The sequence below is a fragment of the Vigna angularis genome, chromosome 2 (assembly GCF_016808095.1).
Source record: "Vigna angularis cultivar LongXiaoDou No.4 chromosome 2, ASM1680809v1, whole genome shotgun sequence".
In the NCBI taxonomy this organism is placed as follows: domain Eukaryota; kingdom Viridiplantae; phylum Streptophyta; class Magnoliopsida; order Fabales; family Fabaceae; genus Vigna; species Vigna angularis.
Window position 1 is genome coordinate 23,742,817 of NC_068971.1, and position 25,708 is coordinate 23,768,524.

The 25,708-nt window shown below is 36.3% G+C and overlaps 3 protein-coding genes across 3 annotated transcripts; 2 read left to right on the plus strand and 1 right to left on the minus strand.

Annotated features, from left to right (window-relative positions):
- The first annotated feature begins 1,104 nt into the window (after nt 1-1,104).
- LOC108327414 (uncharacterized) lies at nt 1,105-2,925 on the plus strand. The gene is made up of 5 exons (XM_017561120.1): nt 1,105-1,539; nt 1,623-1,846; nt 1,928-2,185; nt 2,280-2,398; nt 2,552-2,925. Exons 1-5 carry the CDS (start codon nt 1,105-1,107, stop codon nt 2,923-2,925), a joined length of 1,410 nt encoding a protein of 469 aa, XP_017416609.1.
- A 3,360-nt stretch (nt 2,926-6,285) lies between these two features.
- On the minus strand, nt 6,286-9,110 carry LOC108328488 (protein SULFUR DEFICIENCY-INDUCED 1). The gene is made up of 4 exons (XM_017562363.2): nt 8,887-9,110; nt 7,899-8,111; nt 7,650-7,805; nt 6,286-6,898 (listed from the first exon to the last, which is right to left on the minus strand). The coding sequence occupies exons 1-4, from the start codon at nt 9,004-9,006 to the stop codon at nt 6,497-6,499; spliced, it is 891 nt and encodes a 296-aa protein (XP_017417852.1). The 5' UTR covers nt 9,007-9,110; the 3' UTR covers nt 6,286-6,496.
- Nucleotides 9,111-12,114: 3,004 nt separating this feature from the next.
- LOC108327415 (uncharacterized) lies at nt 12,115-12,927 on the plus strand. The gene has a single exon (XM_017561121.1). The coding sequence runs from the start codon at nt 12,115-12,117 to the stop codon at nt 12,925-12,927; it is 813 nt and encodes a 270-aa protein (XP_017416610.1).
- The last annotated feature ends 12,781 nt before the right edge of the window (nt 12,928-25,708 follow it).

Genomic DNA, 25,708 nt, shown 5'->3' on the forward strand with positions numbered 1-25,708 from the left:
TTAAATAAATATTGGTGATGTGGCATTATTTAGTACCCTTTTGTTCACTTTAGGGATATCAGAATTAGGGATTTGAAATTGGAATTGGGGATTTCATTTCCTTGTTGCGAGACGAAGTGGAAGACGATCACCAACTGCAATCTTGGACAAGACGAAGAGAATCCAGCCGATAGTTGACGCGAACTAAGGTAAGGTATTTCGTTTCGTCTTTGGTTTTCTGTTTGAATGCATAAATGTCTTTTTGCTTTTACGAACATGTGCGTCTTCGACAATTGAGTTTTTGTTTTGGTCTGTAACAATTTTTATAATGATTTTTGGTCCCCATTTTGCATGTTCAATTGTTACATTGTAGTTTAGACATTGTGGTCCCGAATTTTGTTTGTTGAATTGTTTATCAACTGTAGTGGTCCCCTGTCTGTGAGTGTTTCGTTAGTGGGGATGTTACTTTGTTCCCTGTCCCCTTGTTTGTGTCGGTGTGAGTGTTTAGTTAGTGAGTGAGTGTTCCCGTAGTGGTAGGACTGTAATATTCCAAAGATTTGTTAACCCCCATAATGTACAGGTTATAAAAGCAATGAGGAACGTATTAAAGTCGTGGTCCACCATTGTGGAGATTTTGTCAATGATGATAATGGGCAGTTAAAATTTGAAGGAGAGAGAGTAAAATGATCTTGTGATCCAGACCTGTGGAGCTATTTTGGCATAGTAGACTTAGTCAAAGAATTAGGTCATATGGACATCAAAGAATTATGGTACGGTTTAGGAGGTCAGTTTGTGGACCCAGATAGGTTAGAATTATTAATTGATGATAGGGGTGCCATGCATATGTTGAAAATTTAATGTGAAGGATTTCTGTGAAGTGCTAGGGTGGAAGAGGAAATTGTAAATGGTATGCCTATTGTTCCTTTAGGAGTGATGTCAATGCATGACAACTAAGAAAAATGTTTGATGCTCACAGCTGTAGTAGAGATTTCAATGTAAAGTTGATGACTTAAAAGTGGTTGAGTCAAAGGATGGAGAAAACTGTGAGAGAAAACCCTACTACGGAGGTCATGGACATTTAGGGAGAAAGTCACTAGGAAATGGAATGTAGGAATTTCAAGAAATATGGCTTTTAGGGCAAGAGCCATGGCAAAAGATAAGGTTGAAGGGTCATTCAAGGATCACTTTAGAATACTTCATGATTATGGTCATGAGTTGCTGAAAACAAATCTAGGTACAACAGTACAAATTAAAGTTGATAACAGTAATGGTGAGGTCATATTCCAAAGATTTTATGCATGCTTGAAGGCATGCAAGGATAGCTTCATTTGTTGTAGACCTATTATTGGGTTGGATGGATGCTTTTTGAAAGGCAAGTATGGAGGGGAGTTACTAATAGCAGTGGAAAGAGATGGAAACGACCAAATGTTGCCCATAGCATATGCTGTTGTTGAGGTAGAAAACAAAGAGTCGTGGACTTGGTTCTTGGAGCATCTAATTGAGGACCTTGGTGGGGCAGTTGTATGTGCAGGATGCACATTTATTTCAGACCAACAAAAGGTCAGTCAATGTTCAATATCTTGTACATATAACTGAATATATTCATTACACAAATGTTAATTACAATATCTTGAATATGTCAGGGTCTTTTACCAGCTATCCAAGATCTTCTACCTGGTGTAGAACAAAGATTTTGTGTTAGGCATTTATATTCAAACTTTAGAAAAACATTTCCTGGAAAAAATCTTAAACGTCTCATGTGGAGGGCAGCAACAACCACACATCCACAACAACGGGAGGCTGAAATGAGGAATATGAAAGACATAAATTTAGACGCATTTAAATATTTGCTTGTCATCCCACCTAGGTATGTATTAAGTCTTATAATTATTTGATAAACTCACAGTTGACATTTACATACTTGACAAGTTATATTCACTTATCCCAGGTTTTGGTCAAGATCTAGATTCACCTCTAGATCACAATGTGACACTCTTGTGAACAACATATGTGAGGCCTTTAATAGTGTGCTAGTTGATAGTAGGTTTAAGCCTATTATTAGCATGTTAGAAGACATTAGGGTTTATATAATGAAGAGATGGGCTGCCAACAGGACAAAGATGACATCATATCAAGGTTCAATCTGCCCCAAGATTTTTAACAGATTTCAGAAGGAGTCTTGGCTAACTAGATATTGGTTACCAAGGTAACTTTTATCATGTCTGTTTCCATTCATGTTAAGTTTGTTTCCATTCATTTTAGGCATTTATATTGATCCAACTAATTGTGATTAAATACAGGTGGTCAAGAGAAAAATTATTTGAAGTGAAACATGTTTCACAATTTGGCCAGCAATTTGTTGTGAATGTTGACAACATTGACTGCACATGTAGAAAATGGGCAATTACTGGCATTCCTTGTACTCATGCCATAACTACAATGAAATTTTTGAATATAAATGCAGAAGAATACATTGGGCACTAGTTTAGGAAGTCTACCTATGAAGAGACTTACAACATAATTATTAACCCTATCAATGGTTAACATGTCTGGGATGTTACACCCTATTCAGATATATTACCACCAAAGAAGAGGACAATGCCAGGAAGGCCCAAGAAGAAACGAAGACTGGAGGATTGGGAGTTGAAGAAGAATAACAGTGAATTAAGAAAGGGTGGGCACAGGAAAAAATGTGCCATCTGTAAAGAACTTGGACACAACAAAAAAGGTTGTCCACAAAGACCTCCAATAGTAGAGGTTCCTACTGCCCAATCTGTAGAAGTCACCCAACCTCCACCAATAGATGTTCCAATAATTCAAGAGTCTACTATGCTTGGTATGACCAATGTCCTGAACAACCACAACTCAGCCAACCTTCAGCAACACAAGTTCCTATTACTCACGAAACAACTATGCCTGTATGTGATGAATGATCTAATGTACTGAACTTATTTATATTTTGTAGCAAATGTTTGCTCTATCATTTTGAACACACTCTGTTATGATGTATTTTGGATATGTAAGACAATGTTCTTATCATTTTGAACACGTTCTGTTATAATGTAAGACAATGTTTGTGGTTTTGACAAAGTGATTATTGCCCAATTTCGTTATCAGTCATGATCTTTATTGGTCATTGCTTTATGATGTTTGTGATTGTTCCACTTAATCAATCATGATTTTGCTTTATGATTATTCCACTTAAAGTACCAATATAATTAAAAGAAATTAAATCACACACATTATCACTGTAATCACTCACCTTCATTAATAAAAGACACATTACATAAAAGCCAAGTTTCAACTCTGATCACAGATGAGACAGTATCAACCAAGTTTCAGCAACATTGCTAATACAATTACATTCAAAACAAATATGACAAAGATCATCCCCACTAACAATTTCAACCACTTTTCCAACTTAACTAAACTTTTCTCTATAAAATCCATTATGATCTTTTCACCATATCTTTCTTCCATCTGCAGCACACTGTCTTCCATGCTCATCACACCCACTTCTTCATTTCTTACACTACCGGTCCTTTCTTCTACATTCAGCCCATTTCCTTCATTTCCTTCTTCAATGCACCACTCAAAGAAGTTGCAACCAACCAATTCTCCACTCCCACCCTATTCAACAAGAACACACACTCCTTCGTGAAAACCCAAATAAATAGACAAAGATTTATGCTTATGTAAAACTGACCTTGAAGTTAGGGCAACCCTAGAATTTTTTTCCCTTGTTTTTAGGGGTTCTCGCAATACGGAACACTGCATTCTGACCGCAGAAGCATGTTGGTTTTGCACCCAACCTCCTAACACTGCCACTATTGTGTTGCATGGCTGAACCCAAACTTTTGCAAGAGGAAGATGAACGAGACATCCTTACCACCACCTCAACACCACAGTGCTTGCCGAAGACGTAAGACAACATGTGTGCTTGGCAAAGACGAAAGACAAAAGATGAACCTCCTCTTCTTCCCCAAGACGAAAATATACTTTGGATGAGAGGGGATGCCCTTAAATGTTAGGGCTTGGTAGTCCACCTGGATAAAACACAAGACACATTCAATTTTAGTGCACAATGCCACGTCGATAAAAGAAAAAATACAGCTCAGATCAATTTAACGCCGTCTGAGACCAGTTAACGGTTAGGGTAAAATGTGTTCATTTTTACAAAAAATATGACCCAATTGAGACAGATGAAAAAATGAAGACCGAACTAAGATTTTCATACAAAAATAAGGACCAAGAGAGGGTTTAAACCTTTAACTATCTACACAAATATTGGATCATCAAATCAAACAACTAAGTATATTTCTAAGATTTAAATTCAACGTAGATTTATTTTGAGCATATATGAGACACATGCATATCATCACAAACAACTTTAACTCAAATGTTAAAACATCTCTAAAAATAGAGAAAAAGATGAACTTATCTTGTTTTTAATTTTGATTGGACAAATATGAAAAATTCTTTGCACTAATTCCATTGATATTTTCTGATAGTAAAAAAAATGAATAATTGGATTATAAACCTAAAGAAAGAGTAGAAAATGTTCTAAAGATAATTTTCAGAAAAATAAAATGTTTTTATAAATAAAACTCAACTTTTAGAAAACTATTTATAATTCAACATATTAATAATAAAATATTCAACCATAATATTGTAAAAAAGCGATATCTATTATTCGTTGTCCCCTTTTCTACATCCTTCAATTATTAAATTTTTAATAATATTTTTATATTTTGTTTTTAAATATATTGATTTTAATATTTTGAATAGATTAAAAGAAATTAATATACCAAAATTATATTTTAAAAGTATAATAAAACAAAAAGCACCAAATAACTACAAAGACAATTAAAATTTGTTAATTGATGATCAAGACGTTAAAAAATTATGATAGGAACTTCTGAAATTAATTCCACCATAAATTATCACCTTCCATTGCGGTAAGCTGAACATAGTAAAACATAGTTTATCTAATGTATAGACTTAAAATCACTATATACAATTGTCATAATATTTGGGATATAAATACCCTTTAAGTCAAATACACACAAATATAGTGATTTGTTTTATAATTATATTATTGATGTGAAATATTTATCAACTTTCTTTTTAGTGATAAACTGTATCGAAATAATTAATTATTTGAACGAAACTCCTTCTTTTAACTGTGTTTCTTTATTCCTAATATCCAAACTCGGAATATTACTTAGAAAGGCATATTTCTACTTGTTTAGAAGATTAAGATATAAGATATGAATCCTTTAATATATATTAAAAAATATATTTAATTATACACTTAAAAGAATGTCAATGTTATTAACTTGTGATGAAATAAATATGCTGACTTCAATTTTAAATTTAATGTCATGAATTTCATTTCTGGACTCATTATTCAGTAAATCTGTATTACTAAATGTAAATTATACACAGATATATAAGAAAGAGTAATGGAAGCTAATTTCAATGAACAAAACTTAATTCTAGAATTATATTTTTCATTTTATATGTTATGTTGTTATTATTGTTATTTAATATATTAATCATATGTTGAAATAAAAATATATTTTATTAAACTTTTAAGTAAAGTAATGTTAACGAAAATAATTAATACAAATAAAAGTGCGTTGTTTAATTAATCCCCTTAGGCTATTTTCCTTATTTTAATAATAAAAAAAATAGTAAGTTATTAAAATGATAACAAATTTAATTATCATTATTAATTTCCCTATGAAACGAGGTTTCATGTAACAACAGAATAATTGTAAAAATAGTAAAAATATAATTTTTTTTTTATAAATTGTAAGTATTTTTATTATCCTTAGTAAAACGTAGAAGTCAATTATCATCATATGAATAAACAGAAAATAATGAAAATATTGAAAGAAAATTTTAAGGAATGGACACAAAAGAAACTACATAACAAAATCACCAGATTAAATTTGCATTGTAGAGTTTCTAGTCAAAACCAGAAATAAGATATTATACATGAATACAAATATAAAAAGACACATATCATAATTATAATTTATCATTAATATTTCATGGCTAATACATAATTTTATCTATTACTTTATAATTAATATTACATGATTATTAATTAAACTTATCTCTTAAATATGTCATAAGATATGTAGTTCTTCTCATTGGATGAATTTGTGTTTAATTTAACTTCATAGATGAGATTTAAATATATTTATATATTATAATTTTAAAATATCATAATTAATGTAAAATATATAGCAATTTGTATCATATACATAATACAAAAATATTTATTGATAGATGTCATTATCTTGAAATTAATGACCTTATTTCTTATTTATTTTATTATTAAATTACAAGTACAAGATAGAAGCAAGGCTGATCCTATTTCCCTCACCATTTTAGGAAGAAAAAAGGTAGAGAGAGAAGAGAGAAGAAGAAAAGGAGGTGGCTATTTGCATGAACCTATAAACCTAAGATGAACAAATAATACACAACACAAGAAAAAGACAACTTATTAACATGCTAATTGGTCTCTAAAGGAAGAGATTTCCTCAAAGATTGGAAGCCTTCTTGGTCTATTTGTGTTCCATGCATTTAGCATGTCATCAATCCCTTTCACAAACTCATCATCAAGGCCCAATGAGCCCAAAATCTCAGCTTCTGGCAGATTTCCATTCAACTCTTCAAGCAATTCCTCAGCCCTTTTCCTTGATTTTATCTCATCACACCCTGCAACTTTTCCTTCTAAAACCTCTTCAAGGATGCAGTATGCTTCCGAATATCGAGATTGTCTCATAAGGCACAGGCCCAAATTGCAAGCCTTGTTCGCATCGGCATCCACCATTTGGGCTTTCTTGAACACAACCTCAGCCATCATGTAGTTCTCCTTTTGCATGTAGGCCCAGCCCAAGTTTCCCTGCACCCATCCTTCAATGTGTCATAATCTAATTCCAAGGTAAAATTTATAACAAAAGCTTCACATAGTCAACTAATAAAAAACTGTAGCAGAATTGATTTTTAAGAAATCACTATTACATATATTAACAGTATATAAACCTGTTATAAAAGTAAAAAATAAAAAAGTCTCCGATTAAAACAAATTAATAAGGGAAAAATGTATTTAACCAATTTCGGCATTGACTAATGGAGTATGCTATGGCTAATTAATGGTTTGATTAATTGCCTAAATGATACGTAATGGACCATTCAATTATTATCTTATTTTTTACTCAATGATGGGTTTCTTGTGATTACTAAATAAGATAAAATAAGTTGACTATTTTTTTTGTTATTGTTTATTCTTTTGGTTAAGGATCCCAATTAAAATCCTCTTCCCGTGAAAAAGTTAAAAAAAATCAAGTATTTTTAAGAGTTTTGTCTTGTTTTAGAACGATGCTTTCGACGAGAATTCACAGCAGATTCAAAGGTGGCATGAGTAATTTAAATATGCAGAAAAAATTTCTATCTTGTGTAGTATACTACCTATAAAAACTTAAATTATGTTAGCCAAATTCTGTTGAAAAAATTCTTGATGTAATATATATATATATATATATATATATATATATATATATATATATTTTTTTTTTTTCTTTTTTGAAGTTTGAATATCTAAGCAAAATAGTTGTGTAATTATATATAAAAAAAATAAATAATAATTTAAGTACCAATAATCTTGCAGTTTCTTGCTTGATGGAAACTTGGAACTTCTTGCCATGAGAGCGAGCAGTTCTTGTGGTTCTTCCATTGAAGGCCTCTCCTTGGTAGATTAGTCTCAGCTTTCTCTTTAACAATTCAATTTGTTCCTCTATTTTTCCGCATTTCTGTTTTTCAGGAAAAAGAAATATTAGATTTACCATGAAGTTTTTCATAATTGATGATTATGACCTTAAAAAAATCATAGATTGTGTATATACCTTGTAAAGGTCAAGAAGAACATTATCGAGTGACTCTTGTGAGTGTTTGGAACAAAGGCCTCTGAAAGATTTGATGGCTTCAATTGCTTCTTCAGATCTATCCAATTGCTTCATCACAACAGCCATGTCCTTCAGGGCACTGTCCACTTTATCTCCTACATTTATTGCTTTCCAAAACCACACTATTGCTGCTTCTGGCTCCTTATCAACCAACTGTCCTCACATGTTAAAAATTAACTTTACTATCTACCATTATCTTACAAATTCGAAAAAATTAATTAAAACTCCCATATTCAAAATACAAATCAGAAATTCGAGTTATATATAACAAAACAAAATACCAACAAGCATAGAATTTTATGTCGAAAGTGTGTTATCAAGCAAGATTATCATATTTATATAATCATAATGCATGATAATGTAAATGTCTCCTTGAAAATAAATTGCACTGATACTCTTTTTTTCTTTCTGGATCACTAGTAGATTCTTGCTCTCACAGTCAGTGTTGTAACGAGAAGTAAACTTCAAAGTTTGACCACCACAAGAAAAAGAGATGAAACTTTACATCGTAGGAATATCTCAAAAAATAAAAAAGGAAATATATTCCTAGAATCTGTAAGATTTAATAGATAAGCACCAGATCTAGAAGAAAGTAAATCACCCTCAAGTCCTCAACTAAAAGTCAACAAAATGAATAGTTCACTACACGTCCACACTTTGAAACATGTTTTTGAGAAACAAACAGAGCACAGGTTGTAATAGCATGATGCCATATACAGTGGTCAATTAAAAAATTACCCTTTTTGCAGTAAAGCACTAAAGACCCTTTTCTATTTGACAACCCCAACAGAATACACTTTTAGCCACTCCTCATACTGTGACAACAGATTAAGGTTGCAGTGAAGAAGAACAAAGATGGTGCAGTTTATGATATGTATGTGGAGAAATCACATGCTACCAAATCAAATAGACATATAGATATAGATACCTGAGCATGCTTGGCTTTGACATAAGGAGTATCTCCAAAAGGAACCTTATGAATAACATGGTAGAGGTCATCTTTCTTTCCTTTTGAACCTTTCTTGCAGACACTGATTACTCCTTCCATCTATCTCAAACAGATTCAGAGAACAAAGGGTTTTTTAGGTACACATGCACCTTGTGGGTGATGATGAGGATGAGAGAGAGAGAAAGAGAAAATGTCTATTCTCATAAAGAGAAACCGAAGAGATAGAAGGATAATATATACAAAGGAATCTGTGACATAGCAGTGAATCTAGATGGGAATGCGTCTACATTTCCTTCTGCATAGTATCACACACAACAACTAATCATGTACCTCTCAAACCTAATAACCATGCGCCACGTGGTATTTCTTAATAAACATTGTCTCACGTGTTCTTTTGCATTCAGTAAGGGATAGAGTGCCAAATTCCTACCACGTTCACTCTTCACTCCTCTCTACAACAAATAATTAAGATGCTCTTTTCTCCTCTCCACAAACTTTAAGCCCTCGTTATTTTCATAATCGTTATGTTAAATTTTAGGAAAATGTTTTCTTAATCATTTTTTTTTACAATTTTTTTACAACCACTATGTGTGGTAGCGTGTGATTCGTTTTTTTTTAATATACGAATCAATAAAATCGTGACACATAATCTAGTGTAAAAAAAGTTGTTAACGTATCATGATCCTAAATTTTATTTATATTTTTTCATGTCGTATAACAATAGAAGATGTTAACAATTTTTTTTAACAACTTTTTAACAATAGGTCATGTATTACTATTTTGTTGGTCCGCTTGAATTTATTTTTATAAAAATATTTAAAACGAACCAACTACAAACTATCACGTTGTCAAAAAGTTGTCAAAAAAATTTATTAAAAAAACATTTTCCAACCATAAAATGGATACTATAAATTGGTTATTTAGTTAGTTAATATAATCTAATATACTTGTTAACAAGTTTAAAAAAACTTAAATTTGATTTAACTTATTACAAGTTAATGATTGAATTGATTCATTTAATTATAAATTTTTTTCTCAATTTTCAAATATATTATAATTTTTTAATTAAAATCTAAATAAACTTAATTCAAAATTTCAAATACAATAAAAAAAATTACAATCTAAATATATTTAAAGATAAAAAAAATTTAAATTTTTATTTTTTAATATAATTTAATATTTAGAATTGAGGTGAAATATATTCTTTTTTTATCTGTACCAAAATTTATAATTCTTTTAATCTAATATAACTTAAAGATGTGGTAGGCCAGATTGATATGTGGGTTTTAACCCAAAAGCTCTATATGTATTAAGAGACAACAAACTATTGCCTCGTACATCTATAAAGCAAATTTTATATATGTTTATCAAAATTTTGGTTTGATGTACACATGAGTTGGGGATGGATGGAATATTGGAGAGACCAGGAGAAGATTGGTTTTATATTTTGGAAATTGTAATTTTTATTTTGTATTCTTATCTGAGATGAGTTGTAATGTGACGTTAGATTTAAGAATTATATAAATATTTTATTCCAACGAGTTCATTAAAAACAAAAACAATTCTGAACTTCTTATCTGAGTTTTAATCGGCTTCTTTTTGTTGGTTATAGAAGTCGCCTCGTATCTTTATATTTTTTTTAATTCAGTTTAAATATTATTGCATTTGTATTATTATAAGTTTAAATTATGTAAGAAATTGAAAGACATTAAAATCAATGCAATTTTATTTTATATGTCACAATAAATTAGAGGAATATATATTGTAACATGTGATCGTTTAGTAAGTTACAATTTAGACAATCAATCATCACAAACTATAAAGTCATTAACTCTAATTACCTAATAGATGAGACGACTATACATCAAACCAAATAATCAACCATACCATTTAGATTAAAAAGTCATTAAGTTCGGACGGTTACTTAACAGAATGGATGCCTATATCTAAAACTAGATGATCAATCAAACTATTCATATGACAAGTCGTTGAATCCAAAGAATCACCAGTTAAAGTATTTGGTTATACATCATACCCATCAATTTGAATCGTAAATAATTAAAAGTTAAAGCATCATCATTCACATTTGAGTTGTAAATAATTAAAAGTCTACCATAAAATTTATAAATAAAGATATGAGATACACATTAATTATAAAATTTATTATTATATATCTGTATGGTAGAATATTTGAGTCAATCGAACTGACAACCCAGACGACCACTAAGGATAAATAAAGCGCACAAAAGTGAGCTGTCTTATGATCATTCCCGAACGATCGTTCACCCATTAGGCAGAACGATCGTTCGATATCATATGCTCGCCATCGCCGCTTTTGGCATCAATCATTCAGCGATCGTCTTTTAGCGATCGTCTGTTAATTGGTTTAAACGATTAGCATTAGCTCGCGAAGTCACATCAATCCAGTCAAAGGTCAGAAAGAAGACGTTCGGTCAATTTTAGTCAAAATGGATATATTAATCCTAATAAACTAAAGACCAAGCGGTTAGAAATATCTGGGCATAATATCGTAAATCACGGAATCAACTAACCCAGTATCAAGCACGACCTAACGGTTGTGTCTTCCAAATAGTCAAGTTCTCCAACCAACCGGATTTTTAGGTAAACGGTTCATTTTATTATTAGGTTAAATAGGAAAAACCAGAAGGAAAAAAGGTACGTTTTCCCTAGAGAGAGATTTGAGAGGAGAATATTGATCTTCTTCTACTTTTGAACTAAAAAAGGTTCTATCATTCCCTTTTTCCTGACTTGAGCGTCGGAGTGCCTTTGGAGCCCATTTTTCCCCAAAGAGTTCTACATAGGGGGAAGACGTGGAGATAATTGCACGATTGGAAGGAGCAGAAGTGACTCATCAGACTTATATCTCGGCCTTAACTTTTATACAAAAACATTTTGGCGCCCACCGTGGGGCCGAGGTTTAATATCCCAAAGAAGACCACAGGAGCCATGGAAGACAATAACACCCGAGATTTGATCAGGTAATTGCAAACACAAATCGCGGCGCAGGCGCAAACCATACGAGAACAACAGGAAATTCAACGCAAACAAACTGAAGAGCTTGTCGCGCTGAGGGCACAGCGCCCTCCGCCGGAGATATCGGCCTCTAACCGACAGGATGATAATGAAGGAAGCCATCACGGAGGACCCTCCGAACCTGTCGGAGGAGGAAGGAAGGGGCCCACCTCTATGCGCCTTACCAACCTGCTTCCATTTACAGAAGCCATCATGCAAGCTCACATGCCGGAGAAGCCCCCGCCAACGTTAGAAAGATATGACGGCTCAGCGGACCCCGACAATCATCTCCGCAACTTTATAGACGCCATGGCGTTCTACACGGACAATGACCCCGTCATTTGTAGAGCTTTTTCGTTGTCTCTGAAGGATGAAGCACTTGAGTGGTATCACACTCTCCCTCAAAATTCAGTGGATTGCTTCGCCACAGTAGAAGCCCTCTTCCGAAAACAGTACGCTACCAATAGAAGACCGGAGATGACTCATGCTGAGCTTGTGAACACTAAGCAGGAGAAAGATGAAACCCTAAAGGCTTTCATGCAAAGATACAACGAGATAGCCCGACGCGTGAAGGACGTTAACCACACGTTCATAATTAGCAATCTACCCTCATGTTTGAGGCCGGGGTATTTCGCGGAACAGTTGTATGCAGACCCTCCAAAGTCTATGGAAGAACTCCAGGCAACAATCGCGAAATTCATCCGCATTGAAGACCTCAGAAACTCCAGAAAGAAACAACAGCATGACAGCCCAAACAATAATACTAAGCAAGACATGAAACGGTCATCCAACGACTACAAAACAGATCGACCACCTCGAAAAGAGTCAGGATGGACACCTAAATATGATCGCTATACATCCCTCAACGCACCCAGGACTAAGGTGCTCGAAGAGGCTTTGCACGCTGAACTCCTGACCGTTCGGCGAAAGGCCACTCCAAAGAAAGCTGACGGCAGCGTGTCGACTTCATATGAACCATGGTCATGATACAGAAGAATGTAACATGGTGAAAGATGAGTTGGAAAGACTCATCCGCGCGGGCTACCTCCAAAACTACGTAAAGGAGAGGACATCCACCAGAGCGGCATCTCCCAACCGGAAGGAATCCTCCCGACGAAGCCCCGAACGATCACTTCCCAGGGACGACCGGCGAAGACGGCGATCCCGGAGCCAACCCCGGTGCTCAAAAAGAGAGAGGTCGGCCCGCAAGGGGAGGAGCGTCAGCCTCCGCCCGGAAATGACATTTGAGACACTTAAAGTCGGTGCACATGGTAGATCGACAACCTCGATCCATACCCAACATCACATTTACTGACGCAGATTTCCACGCTCCCGACCCTGATCACGATGACCCCATGGTCATCACGGCCGAAATAGCCCGTTACGACGTCAGCAAGGTCCTCGTAGATCAAGGCAGTTCGGTCAACATTTTATACTGGACAACCTTCAAGAAGATGGACTTGTCTGAAGACCTGATAGCCCCTTTCAACGAGCAGATTGTAGGCTTCGCAGGGGAAAGAGTCGACACTCGGGGATACCTCGACCTACGGACTCGACTCGGAACAGGCAGGGATGCACTAGAGCTTAGAGTCAGGTTCTTACTGGTAGAGACAAATACCTCATATAATGCTTTGCTAGGACGACCTTGCTTGAACGCTTTCGGAGCCATCGTGTCCACCCCTCATCTGGTCATGAAGTTCACCACGGAACGAGGGACCATCTGTACCGTAAGGGCTGATCAGCGAACGGCTCGACAGTGCTATGTCGCCGGTTTAAAGGTCACCCCTTTCATGCCATCTAGGAGGGCAAGAGGAGCCGAAACAGCAGCGATCGACTTGGACCCCAGAACCAATATAGACGAACATCTCCACCCACAAGGAGACGTCAAAACATTCCAACTAGGAGCGGATGCGTCCAAAGCCACAACCATCGGTGGAAGCTTGGCGCTACATGATAAGCATGCTTTGACGCAGATACTACGAACCAACGCTGACTTATTTGCGTGGGTGGCCACCGATATGCCGGGGATCCATCCGGGAGTCATGGCCCATAAATTGTCGATCTTTAGGGAGGCGCGCCCGGTTGCGCAGAAGAAACGATGATTTGGGGAGGAAAAACGCGAGGCCATCCAAGCAGAGGTCAACAAATTGATGAACGCCTAGTTTATCAGGGTAACTTACACCACGTGGTTGTCGAACGTGGTCATGGTCAAGAAGTCTAACGGCCAATGGAGAATGTGTGTGGACTTCACCGACCTCAACAAAGCATGCCCTAAGGATTCATATCCCCTACCGAGCATTGATCGGTTGGTAGATGGAGCTTCAGGACATACTGTCCTTAGTTTTCTCGATGCGTACTCGGGATATAACCAAATCCCCATGTACGAGCCCGATCAGAACAAAACAGCCTTCATTACCGAGCGCGCCAATTACTGTTATGAAGTAATGCCGTTCGGCCTAAAAAATGCAGGCGCCACCTACCAGCGCCTCATGGACAAAGTTTTCCACCACTAAATCGGCATATGCATGGATGTCTATGTAGACGACATGGTTATCCGAAGCCAATCGGTGAAGCAGCATCTTAAGGATTTGACAGAAGTGTTCCTCCAGATCCGGCGGTACAACATGCGGCTTAACCCCTCTAAATGTACCTTCGAAGTCCCGGCTGGTAAGTTCTTAGGGTTCATGCTAACATGTAGGGGCATCGAAGCCAACCCAGACAAATGTAAAGTCGTGCTCGAAATGCAGAGCCCAAAAACCCTGAAAGAGATACAACGTCTAGTCGGCCGACTCACAGCCTTATCCCACTTCATCCCTAAACTAGCCGAACACATCAGGCCCATCCTGAAGAACATGAAGAAGGGCACCACCCAACACTGGGACAATGATTGTGAAACAACCTTTGGTGCTGTTAAACACATTCTCACCAGCCCTCCAATCATGGCGAGACCGGTAGCCGGATCCGATTTATAATTGTACATCGCAGCGTCTCATCATGCTGTAAGTGCTGCTTTGGTACAAGAGACCCCCTCACTTAAGTTGATATACTTTGTCAACCGCACGCTACAGGGAGCGGAGGAGCGGTACTCTCAAATCGAGAAGGTAGCATTGGCCTTGCTCACAGCATCACGCTGACTTCGGCCGTATTTCCAAAGTCATCAGGTGGTTGTCCGCACTAACCACCCGATCGCCAAGATCCTTCGAAAACCCGACCTGGCAGGGAGGATGGTCTCATGGTCAGTGGAACTTTCTGAGTTTGGACTCCGTTATGAACCTCGGGGATCCATTAAGGGTCAGCACCTGGCAGATTTTGCAGCCGAGCTAACACCCACACATGACGGCTCGGAACCGAGGTGGCTCCTCAACGTGGATGGATCCTCGGACAAGAGAGGGGGGGGAGCTGGTATTGTTCTGGAATGACCAAATGGTCTAATCGTGGAGCAAGCCATCACATTCCGGTTTCCAGCCAGCAATAACCAAGCGGAGTATGAAGCTTTGATTGCTGGTCTAGCCCTAGCCAAAGAACTCACGGTCGCTCGATTAGAGTGCAGGATGGATTCACAATTGGTGGTCGGGCATATGAACGGAACATATCAGGTTAAGGATAATCAACTGCTGCGCTACTTCCACAAAGCTAGCACCCTCCTCCAGGATTTTGTCGAGGTCAGCATTATCCATGTGCCCAGGGAGCAAAATGCAAGGGCAGATCTCCTGTCTAAATTAACTCACTCCAAGGAGAGAGCACAGTTGTCTTCAATCATCAAGATGACACTCGACCACCCAGTCGTGGAAGCTTTCATCACCGATGTTCCGACGCAGGAGACAGATTGGAGACAGAACATACAAGACTTGATGATGAAGCAGGAGCGAGGGGAAAAGGTCACTGCGAGTGACTCAAAATGCATCGCACGTTTTCTATACATAGGCGACGACCTATACAGACGTGGCCATAGAACACCCTTGTTGAAGTGCATATAAGAGGAAGAGGCTGACTACGTATTGCGCGAGCTCCACACTGGGATCTGCGGTTTTCATTCGGGTAAACGTACGCTCAGAGCGCGCGTACTTCGCGCAGGATATTACTGGCCAACAATCGACCGAGATTGCGAGATATTTGTCAAGAAATGTCTCTCATGCCAGGCCCACGGTCATGATGTCCACGTCCCTCCTGAAGAATTGCATGGCATCATCTCCCCTTGGCCGTTCGCCCAATGGGGAATCGACATAGTCGGACCGTTGCCCATCGCCAAAGCTCAGAACAAATTCCTCCTAGTGGCGGTCGACTACTTCACCAAATGGATAGAGGCTGAACCACTGTCCATAATCAGCGCCCAACGAGTACAGAAGTTCATTTGGCACTTGATATGTCGATTCGGTCTGCCACAAAAGATCATCACCGACAATGACAGACAGTTGATTGAGAAAAAATTGGAGGAATTCCTCATCAGCTTGGGGATCAAACATGTGACCAGCTCAGTAGAACATCCACAAACTAATGGACAAGCCGAAGCCGCAAACAAAGCCCTACTCACAGAATTGAAAAAGCGACTCGGCGAGGCTAAAGGTTTATGGGTGGAAGAACTACCCGAAGTCCTATGGACATACAGATGCACCCCACACGGATCCACCGGGGACACTCCATTCAATTTGACGTACGAAACCGACGCCATGCTCCCAGTCGAGGTAGGAGAGCCATCCCTAAGACGCAGCATCACCAATATGACCCTTAACGATGAACAGTTACAGATGAATCTCGACACCCTGCCCGAGCGTCGAGAAGTCGCCACCGTCCGTGCAGAAGCCCAAAACAGAATGCTCTCCCGCCGTTATAACACCAAGGTCAAGCCCCGAGCATTCAAAAATGGCGATCTTGTGTAGCGGAAATGGGGAGAAGCCATAAAGAATAGAGCACACGGAAAATTAGCGGCCAACTGGGAGGGACCATTTCGCATCGTTGAGGACCTAATGAATGAGGCATACCGCCTCCAACTCCTCAATGGACAACCCGTCCCCAACACGTGGAATGCTACTTACCTCAAATACTATTTTAGTTGAAGTTCACTTATGTTCATGACACATTATTTTTCTCGCATCCAAATAAATGATATCTTTTTTATTCTTCATTTATATTGTTCTCACATGTCGAGTCACAGGGTCAAATTTTTCCAACTTCGCTCGGCATGTTACGTGGTCGCCCTCGAGCAGCCAGATAAAAGCAAGTACTCGGCCGGATGTAATTTCACCGAAGAGCATCCGCACCTTGCTGAATCGGGATACACTCCCTCTGGTAGATGTTCTCTCTCGAACACCCAATTACATTCGGGATACACTCCCTCTGGTAGATGTTCTCCCTCGAACACCCAGTTAAATTCAGGACATTACTCCCCTGGTAGATGTTCACCCTAGAACACCCAGCACACTCGCTCTAGACGATCGTTCATAAACCCTATCAACGTCTACCTCACACCAAAACGAAGAAATTTTATCATTCACACAACAATAATAACAACGTCATGACAAAATATTTCATGAATGACCAAAATTTACGTAACAAAAGTTCTAGCCGAACAAAACACAAGTTCATCGTCACGTCAAAGTTCAACAATCTAATCTATTACAATATTTGGAGATCCGACACCGGATTCTCCAGCAGTTTCAGCAATTGGTTCCTCCGCAACGGCCGTCTCTTTGGGTTCTTCAACAGCGGCCGCTTCATCATCAACACCGTCTTCAGCCTCCAAGAAGGCGTTTTCCGGAATCTCCCCTAAGGGCCGCATTTGACCTTCATACATCCTTCCGCACATCAAATGCTACTCCCTCGGTAGATACTTGGAGAAGATGCGCGACCTACCTCAGAGCTTTTTTGAAACCTCTAGTGTGCTCCACGATTATGGCTTCGGTCATTTATTCTCTTATCTCTTGATCCTCGACCGCCGCAGCACGTAGATCATCCTTCTCTTTAGTCAGCGCCGCCATAGTCTTCTTCGATTGTTCCAGTTCGGCCACCACCTGGTCGCGCTCTCTTTGAAGGTCATCTCGTTCTTTCTTCAGAGCCAGGCCGGTGGAGCGAGCACAATTCAGCACCACTTGCGCCTCACACAATAACTTCTCTGACTGCTTCTGCTTCTGGTCGCAGCTAGTGTGGACCTCCGTCAGCTCCTTCAATTGCGTCCGCGCCTTCTCCAACTCAACCCGCAACATGCCCCTGTCGGAAGCATACGCCATGTGCCAAGCGGCCATGGCTGTTTGACTCGCCATCTCTAACATGGCGTCGGCCATTTGTTGCTCCGTCATGCTCTCCACCACTTTCTTTTCATAATTATCCAAGTTGAACTCGATCTTGTGGCTCAGGTTGAAGGAGGGATCCCATACGCCGTTCGGAAGAGGACGATCTGTCTCTTCTACAGTCTCCTTCATCTTCTTTGACGCAACGCCAGTGGTGTCGACCGCTTTGCCTCTCCGTTTCCTTACCAATGGCTGCTCTTCAACGACCACTACATCGTCAGGAGAAGCCGACCGCACGCTTGAAGGTGGCGGAAGGGCTTGAGTGGGTTTGGAAGAGGGGCTTGGACGTCCAGCACCCGCCTTGCCAGTATCGATGGCTTGGAACCAATTGTGGACTGATCCCTTTCTCCCCATTATCTCTGCCAAAAAACAAGTCCCTCCAACACAGTCAGCAACAATCCAGTAATTTACAAAAACAACAATAAGAGAAACATACCAAATACCCTCGAGTCGAAGTCATCATGCTCGAGACAATTTATGAGCCGACGGGAAGAAAAGGGGCATGGCAATGCCGTCAACACACTCAGAGCCTCTAATTCTTCGATCGTCATCTTATCCTCAGCCCACGAGGTGAACCTCAATGGATCCTGCGTCCAGTACAATGGAAACTTCGGTTTCCCATCTTCATCAAAAAAGTACGTCCGCCCTGAGTCGAGAATCGACACTTTAAAGAATTTGTCTTTAAAGCCCTTGTACGATTGCGAATAAAGCTCTAGGAGGGCATCGCCCGGCTCAGAAATTAAAGACACCCAACCCTTCTTAGCAACCGGGCGACATCTAAAGAAACGCAAAAACAGCGCCACAGTAGGCCTAATAGCCAAGGCTTGACACATGATAGCGAACGCCTGCATATACCCCCAACTATTGGGATGCAGTTGGGTGGGTGCAACGTTTAGGGTTCTTAACACTTCCATTTGAAAATTTGTCAATGGCAATCTAACATACAGATCATAAAACGGCGAGGCATAGGAGTAGAAAAAATCGTGGGTGGCGTTCTCTCTTCCATGAAAAACTCTCTCATTCTCACAACAGGCCACCAACTTGACGCAAGAGCTATAACCTAGGGTTCTCAAGATGCAATTATTTTCTACCCAATCTGCTAACACTACTCTATTTCTAAACAGGCTACGAAAATCACTTACTTCCCGCGAAGCCCAATCGTAGTTACCACCACTGGACGTGGGCTCATCGCAATCTTCTGGACCTTCACTCAACACGTTTCCGTACAAGAACGCACTTTCGCCGCTAAGAATGGTGGTGATTTCATGACGCTCCGCCGTCGACGACGATCCCGGTGTATCAACCCGGGCATTCTGCCCCTTTTCTTCCATTATCGGCAATAAGCACACTAGTACGGAGAAAGGATTAAGATTTACCTGGCAGATTCGTATGGAAGCAGCGTCGGTTTCGTATAGAGGCAGAATCAACTTGCAGCAAAGCAGGGGAACCGTCACCAGAGGGAAAAGAACGTTTTTGATTTCGGCTAAAGTGACACACCTTTTCACATTCCCTTTCGTGTTAAAGACGAAATGAGGGCAGACCGCCACGCGCCGTAAGATCACCTTAATCCAACGGCTCTATTTTCATGTCTTTTCGTATACCCCCAAAGGCGGGAAACCCTAAAGCCTTTCGTCAAAACGGTGCGTAGCATTTACCTTACCCAATAACTATACACTCAACGTCCTACAGTAAACTCGTATGCTTAAACCGCGCCCGTTTACTCGGACTTGGGGGGCATTATGTATGGTAGGATATCTCTGAGTCAATCGATTGACAACCTAGATGACCACTAAGGATAAATAAAGCGCACAGAAGCGAGCTGTCTTATGATCATTCCCGAACGATCGTTCACCCATTAAGCAGAACGATCGTTCGATATCATATGCTCGCCATCGCCGCTTTTGGCATCAATCATTCAGCGATCGTCTTTTAGCGATCGTCTGTTAATTGGTTTAAACGATTAGCATTAGCTCGCGAAGTCACGTCAATCTAGTCAAAGGTCAGATAGAAGACGTTCGGTCAATTTTAGTCAAAATGGATATATTAATCCTAATAAACTAAAGACCAAGCGGTTAGAAATATCTGGCATAATATCGTAAATCACGGAATCAACTAACCCAGTATCAAGCACGACCTAACGGTTGTGTCTTCCAGATAGTCAGGTTCTCCAACCAACCGGATTTTTAGGTAAACGGTTCATTTTATTGTTAGGTTAAATAGGAAAAACCAGAAGGAAAAAATGTACGTTTTCCCTATAGAGAGATTTGAGAGGAGAATATTGATCTTCTTCTACTTTTGAACTAAAAAAGGTTCTATCATTCCATTTTTCCTGACTTGAGCGTCGGAGTGCCTTTGCAGGTACCCAGCCCATTTTTCCCCAAAGAGTTCTACATAGGAGAAAGACGTGAAAATAATTGCACGACTGGAAGAAGCAGAAGTGACTCATCAGACTTATATCTCGGTCTCAACTTTTATACAAAAACAATATCTATTTGACTTTACCTCAAAATACAATCATCCAAACAGTTTTAACATTCAAAAACACTTCTCATTAAACAAAATTTGAACCTGGACGACATATCAAGTACCGAAAAACTATGATTCTACATTCGAAACACATATACCAACCTATTAATAAAATATATTTTGAACTATATTATAGTTCTCGTAGTGCTCTCTTTATTTTTATTTTGTTAAAATAAGCATGTATCCACGAAACCAAATCATTCAATAACATTTTTATGAATTGAGTTTGTATGTAATACATTCAACAGGAATTCGGTTGCATAACCAAATTCACAATAATTTCAAATATGATGAACTCAACACAATTACTTAATATATATATATATATATATATATATATATATATATATATATATATATATATAAATTATCTAATAATTTTGGTATAAAATAATAGTTTTATGTTTTATGAATATTTTAAGAATAATGATTTTTGCGTTATATTAAAAATATTAGTTTTTAGTTTCTTTTATTAAGAGTTAAAGAAATGACAATGATGCTTCTTTCGTGTTTTTTTCAGTCACATACATAAATAATAAGAGTTCCAATTGTATTTACATGATATCTAACATATATTAGAGCTCTCAAACACTTTTCTTCAATTAAATGGTAATTGATATTTCACCACTTGATGCGTTGATTTACATTTTTCAGTAACAATGAAGCTAAGATATTTTATCCATATTCTCTATAATTTAATATCTATACTACACTATCAAATTTGTTAATGTAAATATAACTAAAAGGGTAAAATATTTATTTGCTCCATATCACATATTTATTAACGAGCATAGCAATATTGTTTTTTGAAATAAAATATATTACGAATTAAAATCATAAACACTTTAAGGAGAGTAGGAGATTATCAATTGGAGGATTAATCACTTCTGCGATAAATAAAATCAAGAAATATGATTACTAAGATAAATTTTTTCAAATTCAAACTAAACTTATCCACATATATCAAATCATGATTAAATGGTTAAAATTGATATAAAAAAAAACTAGTTTTTCTTATTTTTGTTCATTTGCGTTATGATCCAAGACATAGAGAGAATAGTGAAGTAAAATCCTAAAAATTTTCTAGAAGACTTCAAGATCCTAACTCAATATGTTGTTTTTTTAGCTAATTTGATAAAATTTTAGGTTCAAACCTCAATGTTGTTATTGAAGACTAAAATAAATAAACTTATAAAATAATATGTCAACATACATAAAAGAATTAATCCTCATTTGAATAGAAATTTTTTACTATAATATTTTTACAATCTTTTTCAATTTATTTTCCGTAATTGTTGTATATTTTTACACTCATTTTATGAATATACATGAAATAATGTGGGTTGTTCTTACACATTAATTTTGTGGCTTGCAATATAGCAATTATTGTTCAACAATACTCCCTTCCATTTAATTTTTTGTTAATGATAAAATTCTTTAGATAAGTTTATTATTAACCTAAATCAATATTAGAAGGAAATTATATTTGTTCTATAAGGACATTAACTAAACAATAAAAGTAGTCTTTAAAAATAAAGATTGACTACTTTATTAACAAAATTCAAGCTTATAAACAATTAATAGTTAATTAAATTTCTCTTTATGAAGATTTGTATCTCTATAAAAACTATTCATTTTTCTTCCTCTAATTTTCTTTTTTGTAAGATTATGACCATTCTATCCAATTGTTTGTGGATCGAAGCATGCCATGGAATTTTTGGCGTTGAAGACGACAATCCTATTTGATCGGTTTTTCAAATAGAGTAACTTCATCTTTTGTAATTTTTTTGTCTTTTAAGAAATTTGTTGCATATGAACGTAAATTTACATTCCACCAAAGGGGATTAGATGTAAAACCCTTCATATGTAACCTTGACACCACTTTCATTTCACTCTCTTTAAACAATCAATGCGAATAGTCTCATACAAGCAATGCGAACTTCATTGGTGAGTTTTCTTTGCTTTTTCTTCCTATAATATAGGACTCTCCTTCATTCCTCTTACGTTTTTAGTTTCTCATAGTTTACGAATGATGCAAACTTGAGTGAGAGTAGAGGACCTCCATTAGTGAGTTTTTTTTCTTTTCCTTTTTCTTCCTTTAATATAGAACTCTCCCTCACTCCTCTTATGTTTTTCTTTGTTTTTCACTCATTGTAGACCATTTAAAGATGTGAGCCATTTTGAAGATGCAAACTTGAGCACAATAGTGGAGGAGGAGAAAAAGGAAAGGAGAAAAATAAGAAGAAGAACAAGAAGAAGAATAAAACGAGAAGGAGAAGAAGAAATTTGGTGCAAATATGAGAAAAAAATAAAAAAATTTATGTTGATTTTTGTTATAACAAACGTAAATTTATGTTTGTATAAATGCAACAAACTTAAAGATATATCTCGGGCGTCTCCGACAATTATGTCTGACCTACAATAGATGTAAAAAAAGCCTAACATAAAAGGCCTCTTTCATGTTACTAACAGTGTTTTCCAAAATATCTTTAAGATTATTCTTCAAAATAAAACATTTACATTAAAAATAATGCATCTAGAATACAAATACAAATATAAATATATATATATATATATATATATATATTTACATATATATGTATATATATATATATTTACATATATATATGTATATATATATATATATATATATTTACATATATATATATATTTATATATATATATATATATATTTACCTATATATTTACATATATATATTTACACATATATATTTATATATTTACATATATATTTACAGATATATATTTATATATATATATACATATATTTATATATATATATTTATATATAGATATATATATATATATTTACATATTTACATATATATTTACATATATATACATATAAATTGAAACTAAACTCTTAACAATCCCCTAACAAAACTCAATAATAACCATCACTCCCACATGCACCATCCTCTATTCACATATAGCATATGATCATAACAGGTGGACAAATCACAAACCAAACCAAAAACATGGTAAGCTAATGACGATAACATATTAATTAAAATTTATCATGTCATTTCAATTTTCATCAATACAAACATCAAATACTTTCAATAATACTTAAATACCTATAGAAGCATGTTTATATTAGCATAAAGATATATAACCGTATTCTTTATGGCCCATAAGAGTTAGACATTTCACTCTACTTCTAAAAGACATATGTATTGAACAATTAGAAATTTAGCATATGTCATGTGAACACTTTAATAGGTTTTTGACAATTACCACTTAGATTCTACTCTACCTCAAAATATCAGGACTCACTATAGCTTGTAAGAATGATTCTCTTTCACACCAAGTCCCATTATAGGAACCTCCCTTGAATCTCACAGCTAGATATTTTTGTCTATATGAGTTATATACTACCAGAGTTAGGATAATTTCCTCAAATCACTCTTTAATACACCCAAAACTCAACTAAGTGAAGTACTTTTTCTCTAGAAACTCACTACACTTTCATCACATGGACATTCAAAACATCATATTTGTCATCACAAACTATCTTCATTATTTGCACAATTCAGACATCATATTTCACACATTAAACCATCCATTATCATCAATTTATCATCATATATGCATAATTATCAAATATGTTAATTTATTAAATCTAAAACATGTTAATTTATCAAATATAGTTGTTAGCATCCAATGAAAACTAGTTGACGCCTAGTGCTTTTGGCCCCTAAAGCTCCATAAAATTTACTTTTAGATGGCGCCCAACATAATGCTTCTAGTGCCCAACACTAACGGAGTGCCCAACAACATCTACGGACGTATAACATCATAGACCCCTAGAGCTCTCTATGATTTTAAATAACAATAGTGCTCAACGGTCCCTAACTGACACTTGACACCATGAACCACTAGAGCTCTCTAACTTCAATTTTTAGCTTAGCATCCAACAGTTCTAAGGTACTGCTCAACGCCATACCAATATTGCCATATAAGATTACCTAATTTTCCTTAGTTCAAAAATATAATAGTTTAGTTAAACACTAACCTAAAATAGAGCAAATAAGAACATCATGCTATAACCAATAAGTTCCATATATACCAATTTTCATTCAATCAAAACACTCAATAACATCAATTATATTCAACATACCATATAAACACAAGAAATTACCAAAAATTTCACTTTCTCATCACAATTCATTCATCAAGAAGATTTCAAATTATATAATTAAATTAGTTTCCCTTACCTTAAAAGAATAATTTTCAATTACAAAGACTTCACACAATCAATCCCTAAAAGTAACTCTAACTACACACACAAAAAAAAGTTCAGATTAATAATTTGAACACACCTTCATGTCTATATAAGAATAGAGAATCAAATTAAGTTATCTAAAATCACATGAAAACTTCTTAAAGGCTACATGCAACATAATAAAAAATTGGATCAAGAAAAAGAATAAAAAGAAGACCTACTCTAGTAACAAATTTGATTAGACAAAATGTGTTGCTCTCCGCGGTAGAAGGCTTAAGGTAGACTCAAATCTTCAATGAGATAAGAGATGGATCAAAATCTAAGATAGATGACAAAAAAATTTAAAGAATAAGTTGTATAAAGATAAACGTTTTTATATAATGAAACTCATTTTAAGATAATTCTATTTATAATTTACCATTCTATTATAATTAAATATTCAAATATCATTTATAAAACCATGACTACTTTAAAAATATTTTCTACATCTCACATCTTAACCCTCTGTGAATTGTGATTTTTTTTATGTTATATACTTATTTTATTTACTGCTGGGCATAAAATCTAAAAGATGAATTCATAAGTGATGTTTAGTAATATTTAGTTACTAGAAATTATTTTAATAATAATAATAATAAGGGTTAAATATGTTTTTAGTCCCTAAACTATTAAGCGTTGGCTGAGTGGAAGAGGTTGTTGTGGACGACGACGA

Coding starts and splice junctions, on each gene's coding strand:
- LOC108327414 (XM_017561120.1), top strand. CDS start 1,105: ATGGCTTTTAGGGCAAGAGCCATGGCAAAAGATAAGGTTGAAGGGTCA. Junction 1,540..1,622: donor TTATTTCAGACCAACAAAAG/GTCAGTCAATGT, acceptor TGAATATGTCAG/GGTCTTTTACCAGCTATCCA. Junction 2,186..2,279: donor ACTAGATATTGGTTACCAAG/GTAACTTTTATC, acceptor GATTAAATACAG/GTGGTCAAGAGAAAAATTAT.
- LOC108328488 (XM_017562363.2), bottom strand. CDS start 9,006: ATGGAAGGAGTAATCAGTGTCTGCAAGAAAGGTTCAAAAGGAAAGAAA. Junction 8,112..8,886: donor TCAAAGCCAAGCATGCTCAG/GTATCTATATCT, acceptor ATGTGAGGACAG/TTGGTTGATAAGGAGCCAGA. Junction 6,899..7,649: donor AAGAAACTGCAAGATTATTG/GTACTTAAATTA, acceptor GGATGGGTGCAG/GGAAACTTGGGCTGGGCCTA.
- LOC108327415 (XM_017561121.1), top strand. CDS start 12,115: ATGCGCCTTACCAACCTGCTTCCATTTACAGAAGCCATCATGCAAGCT.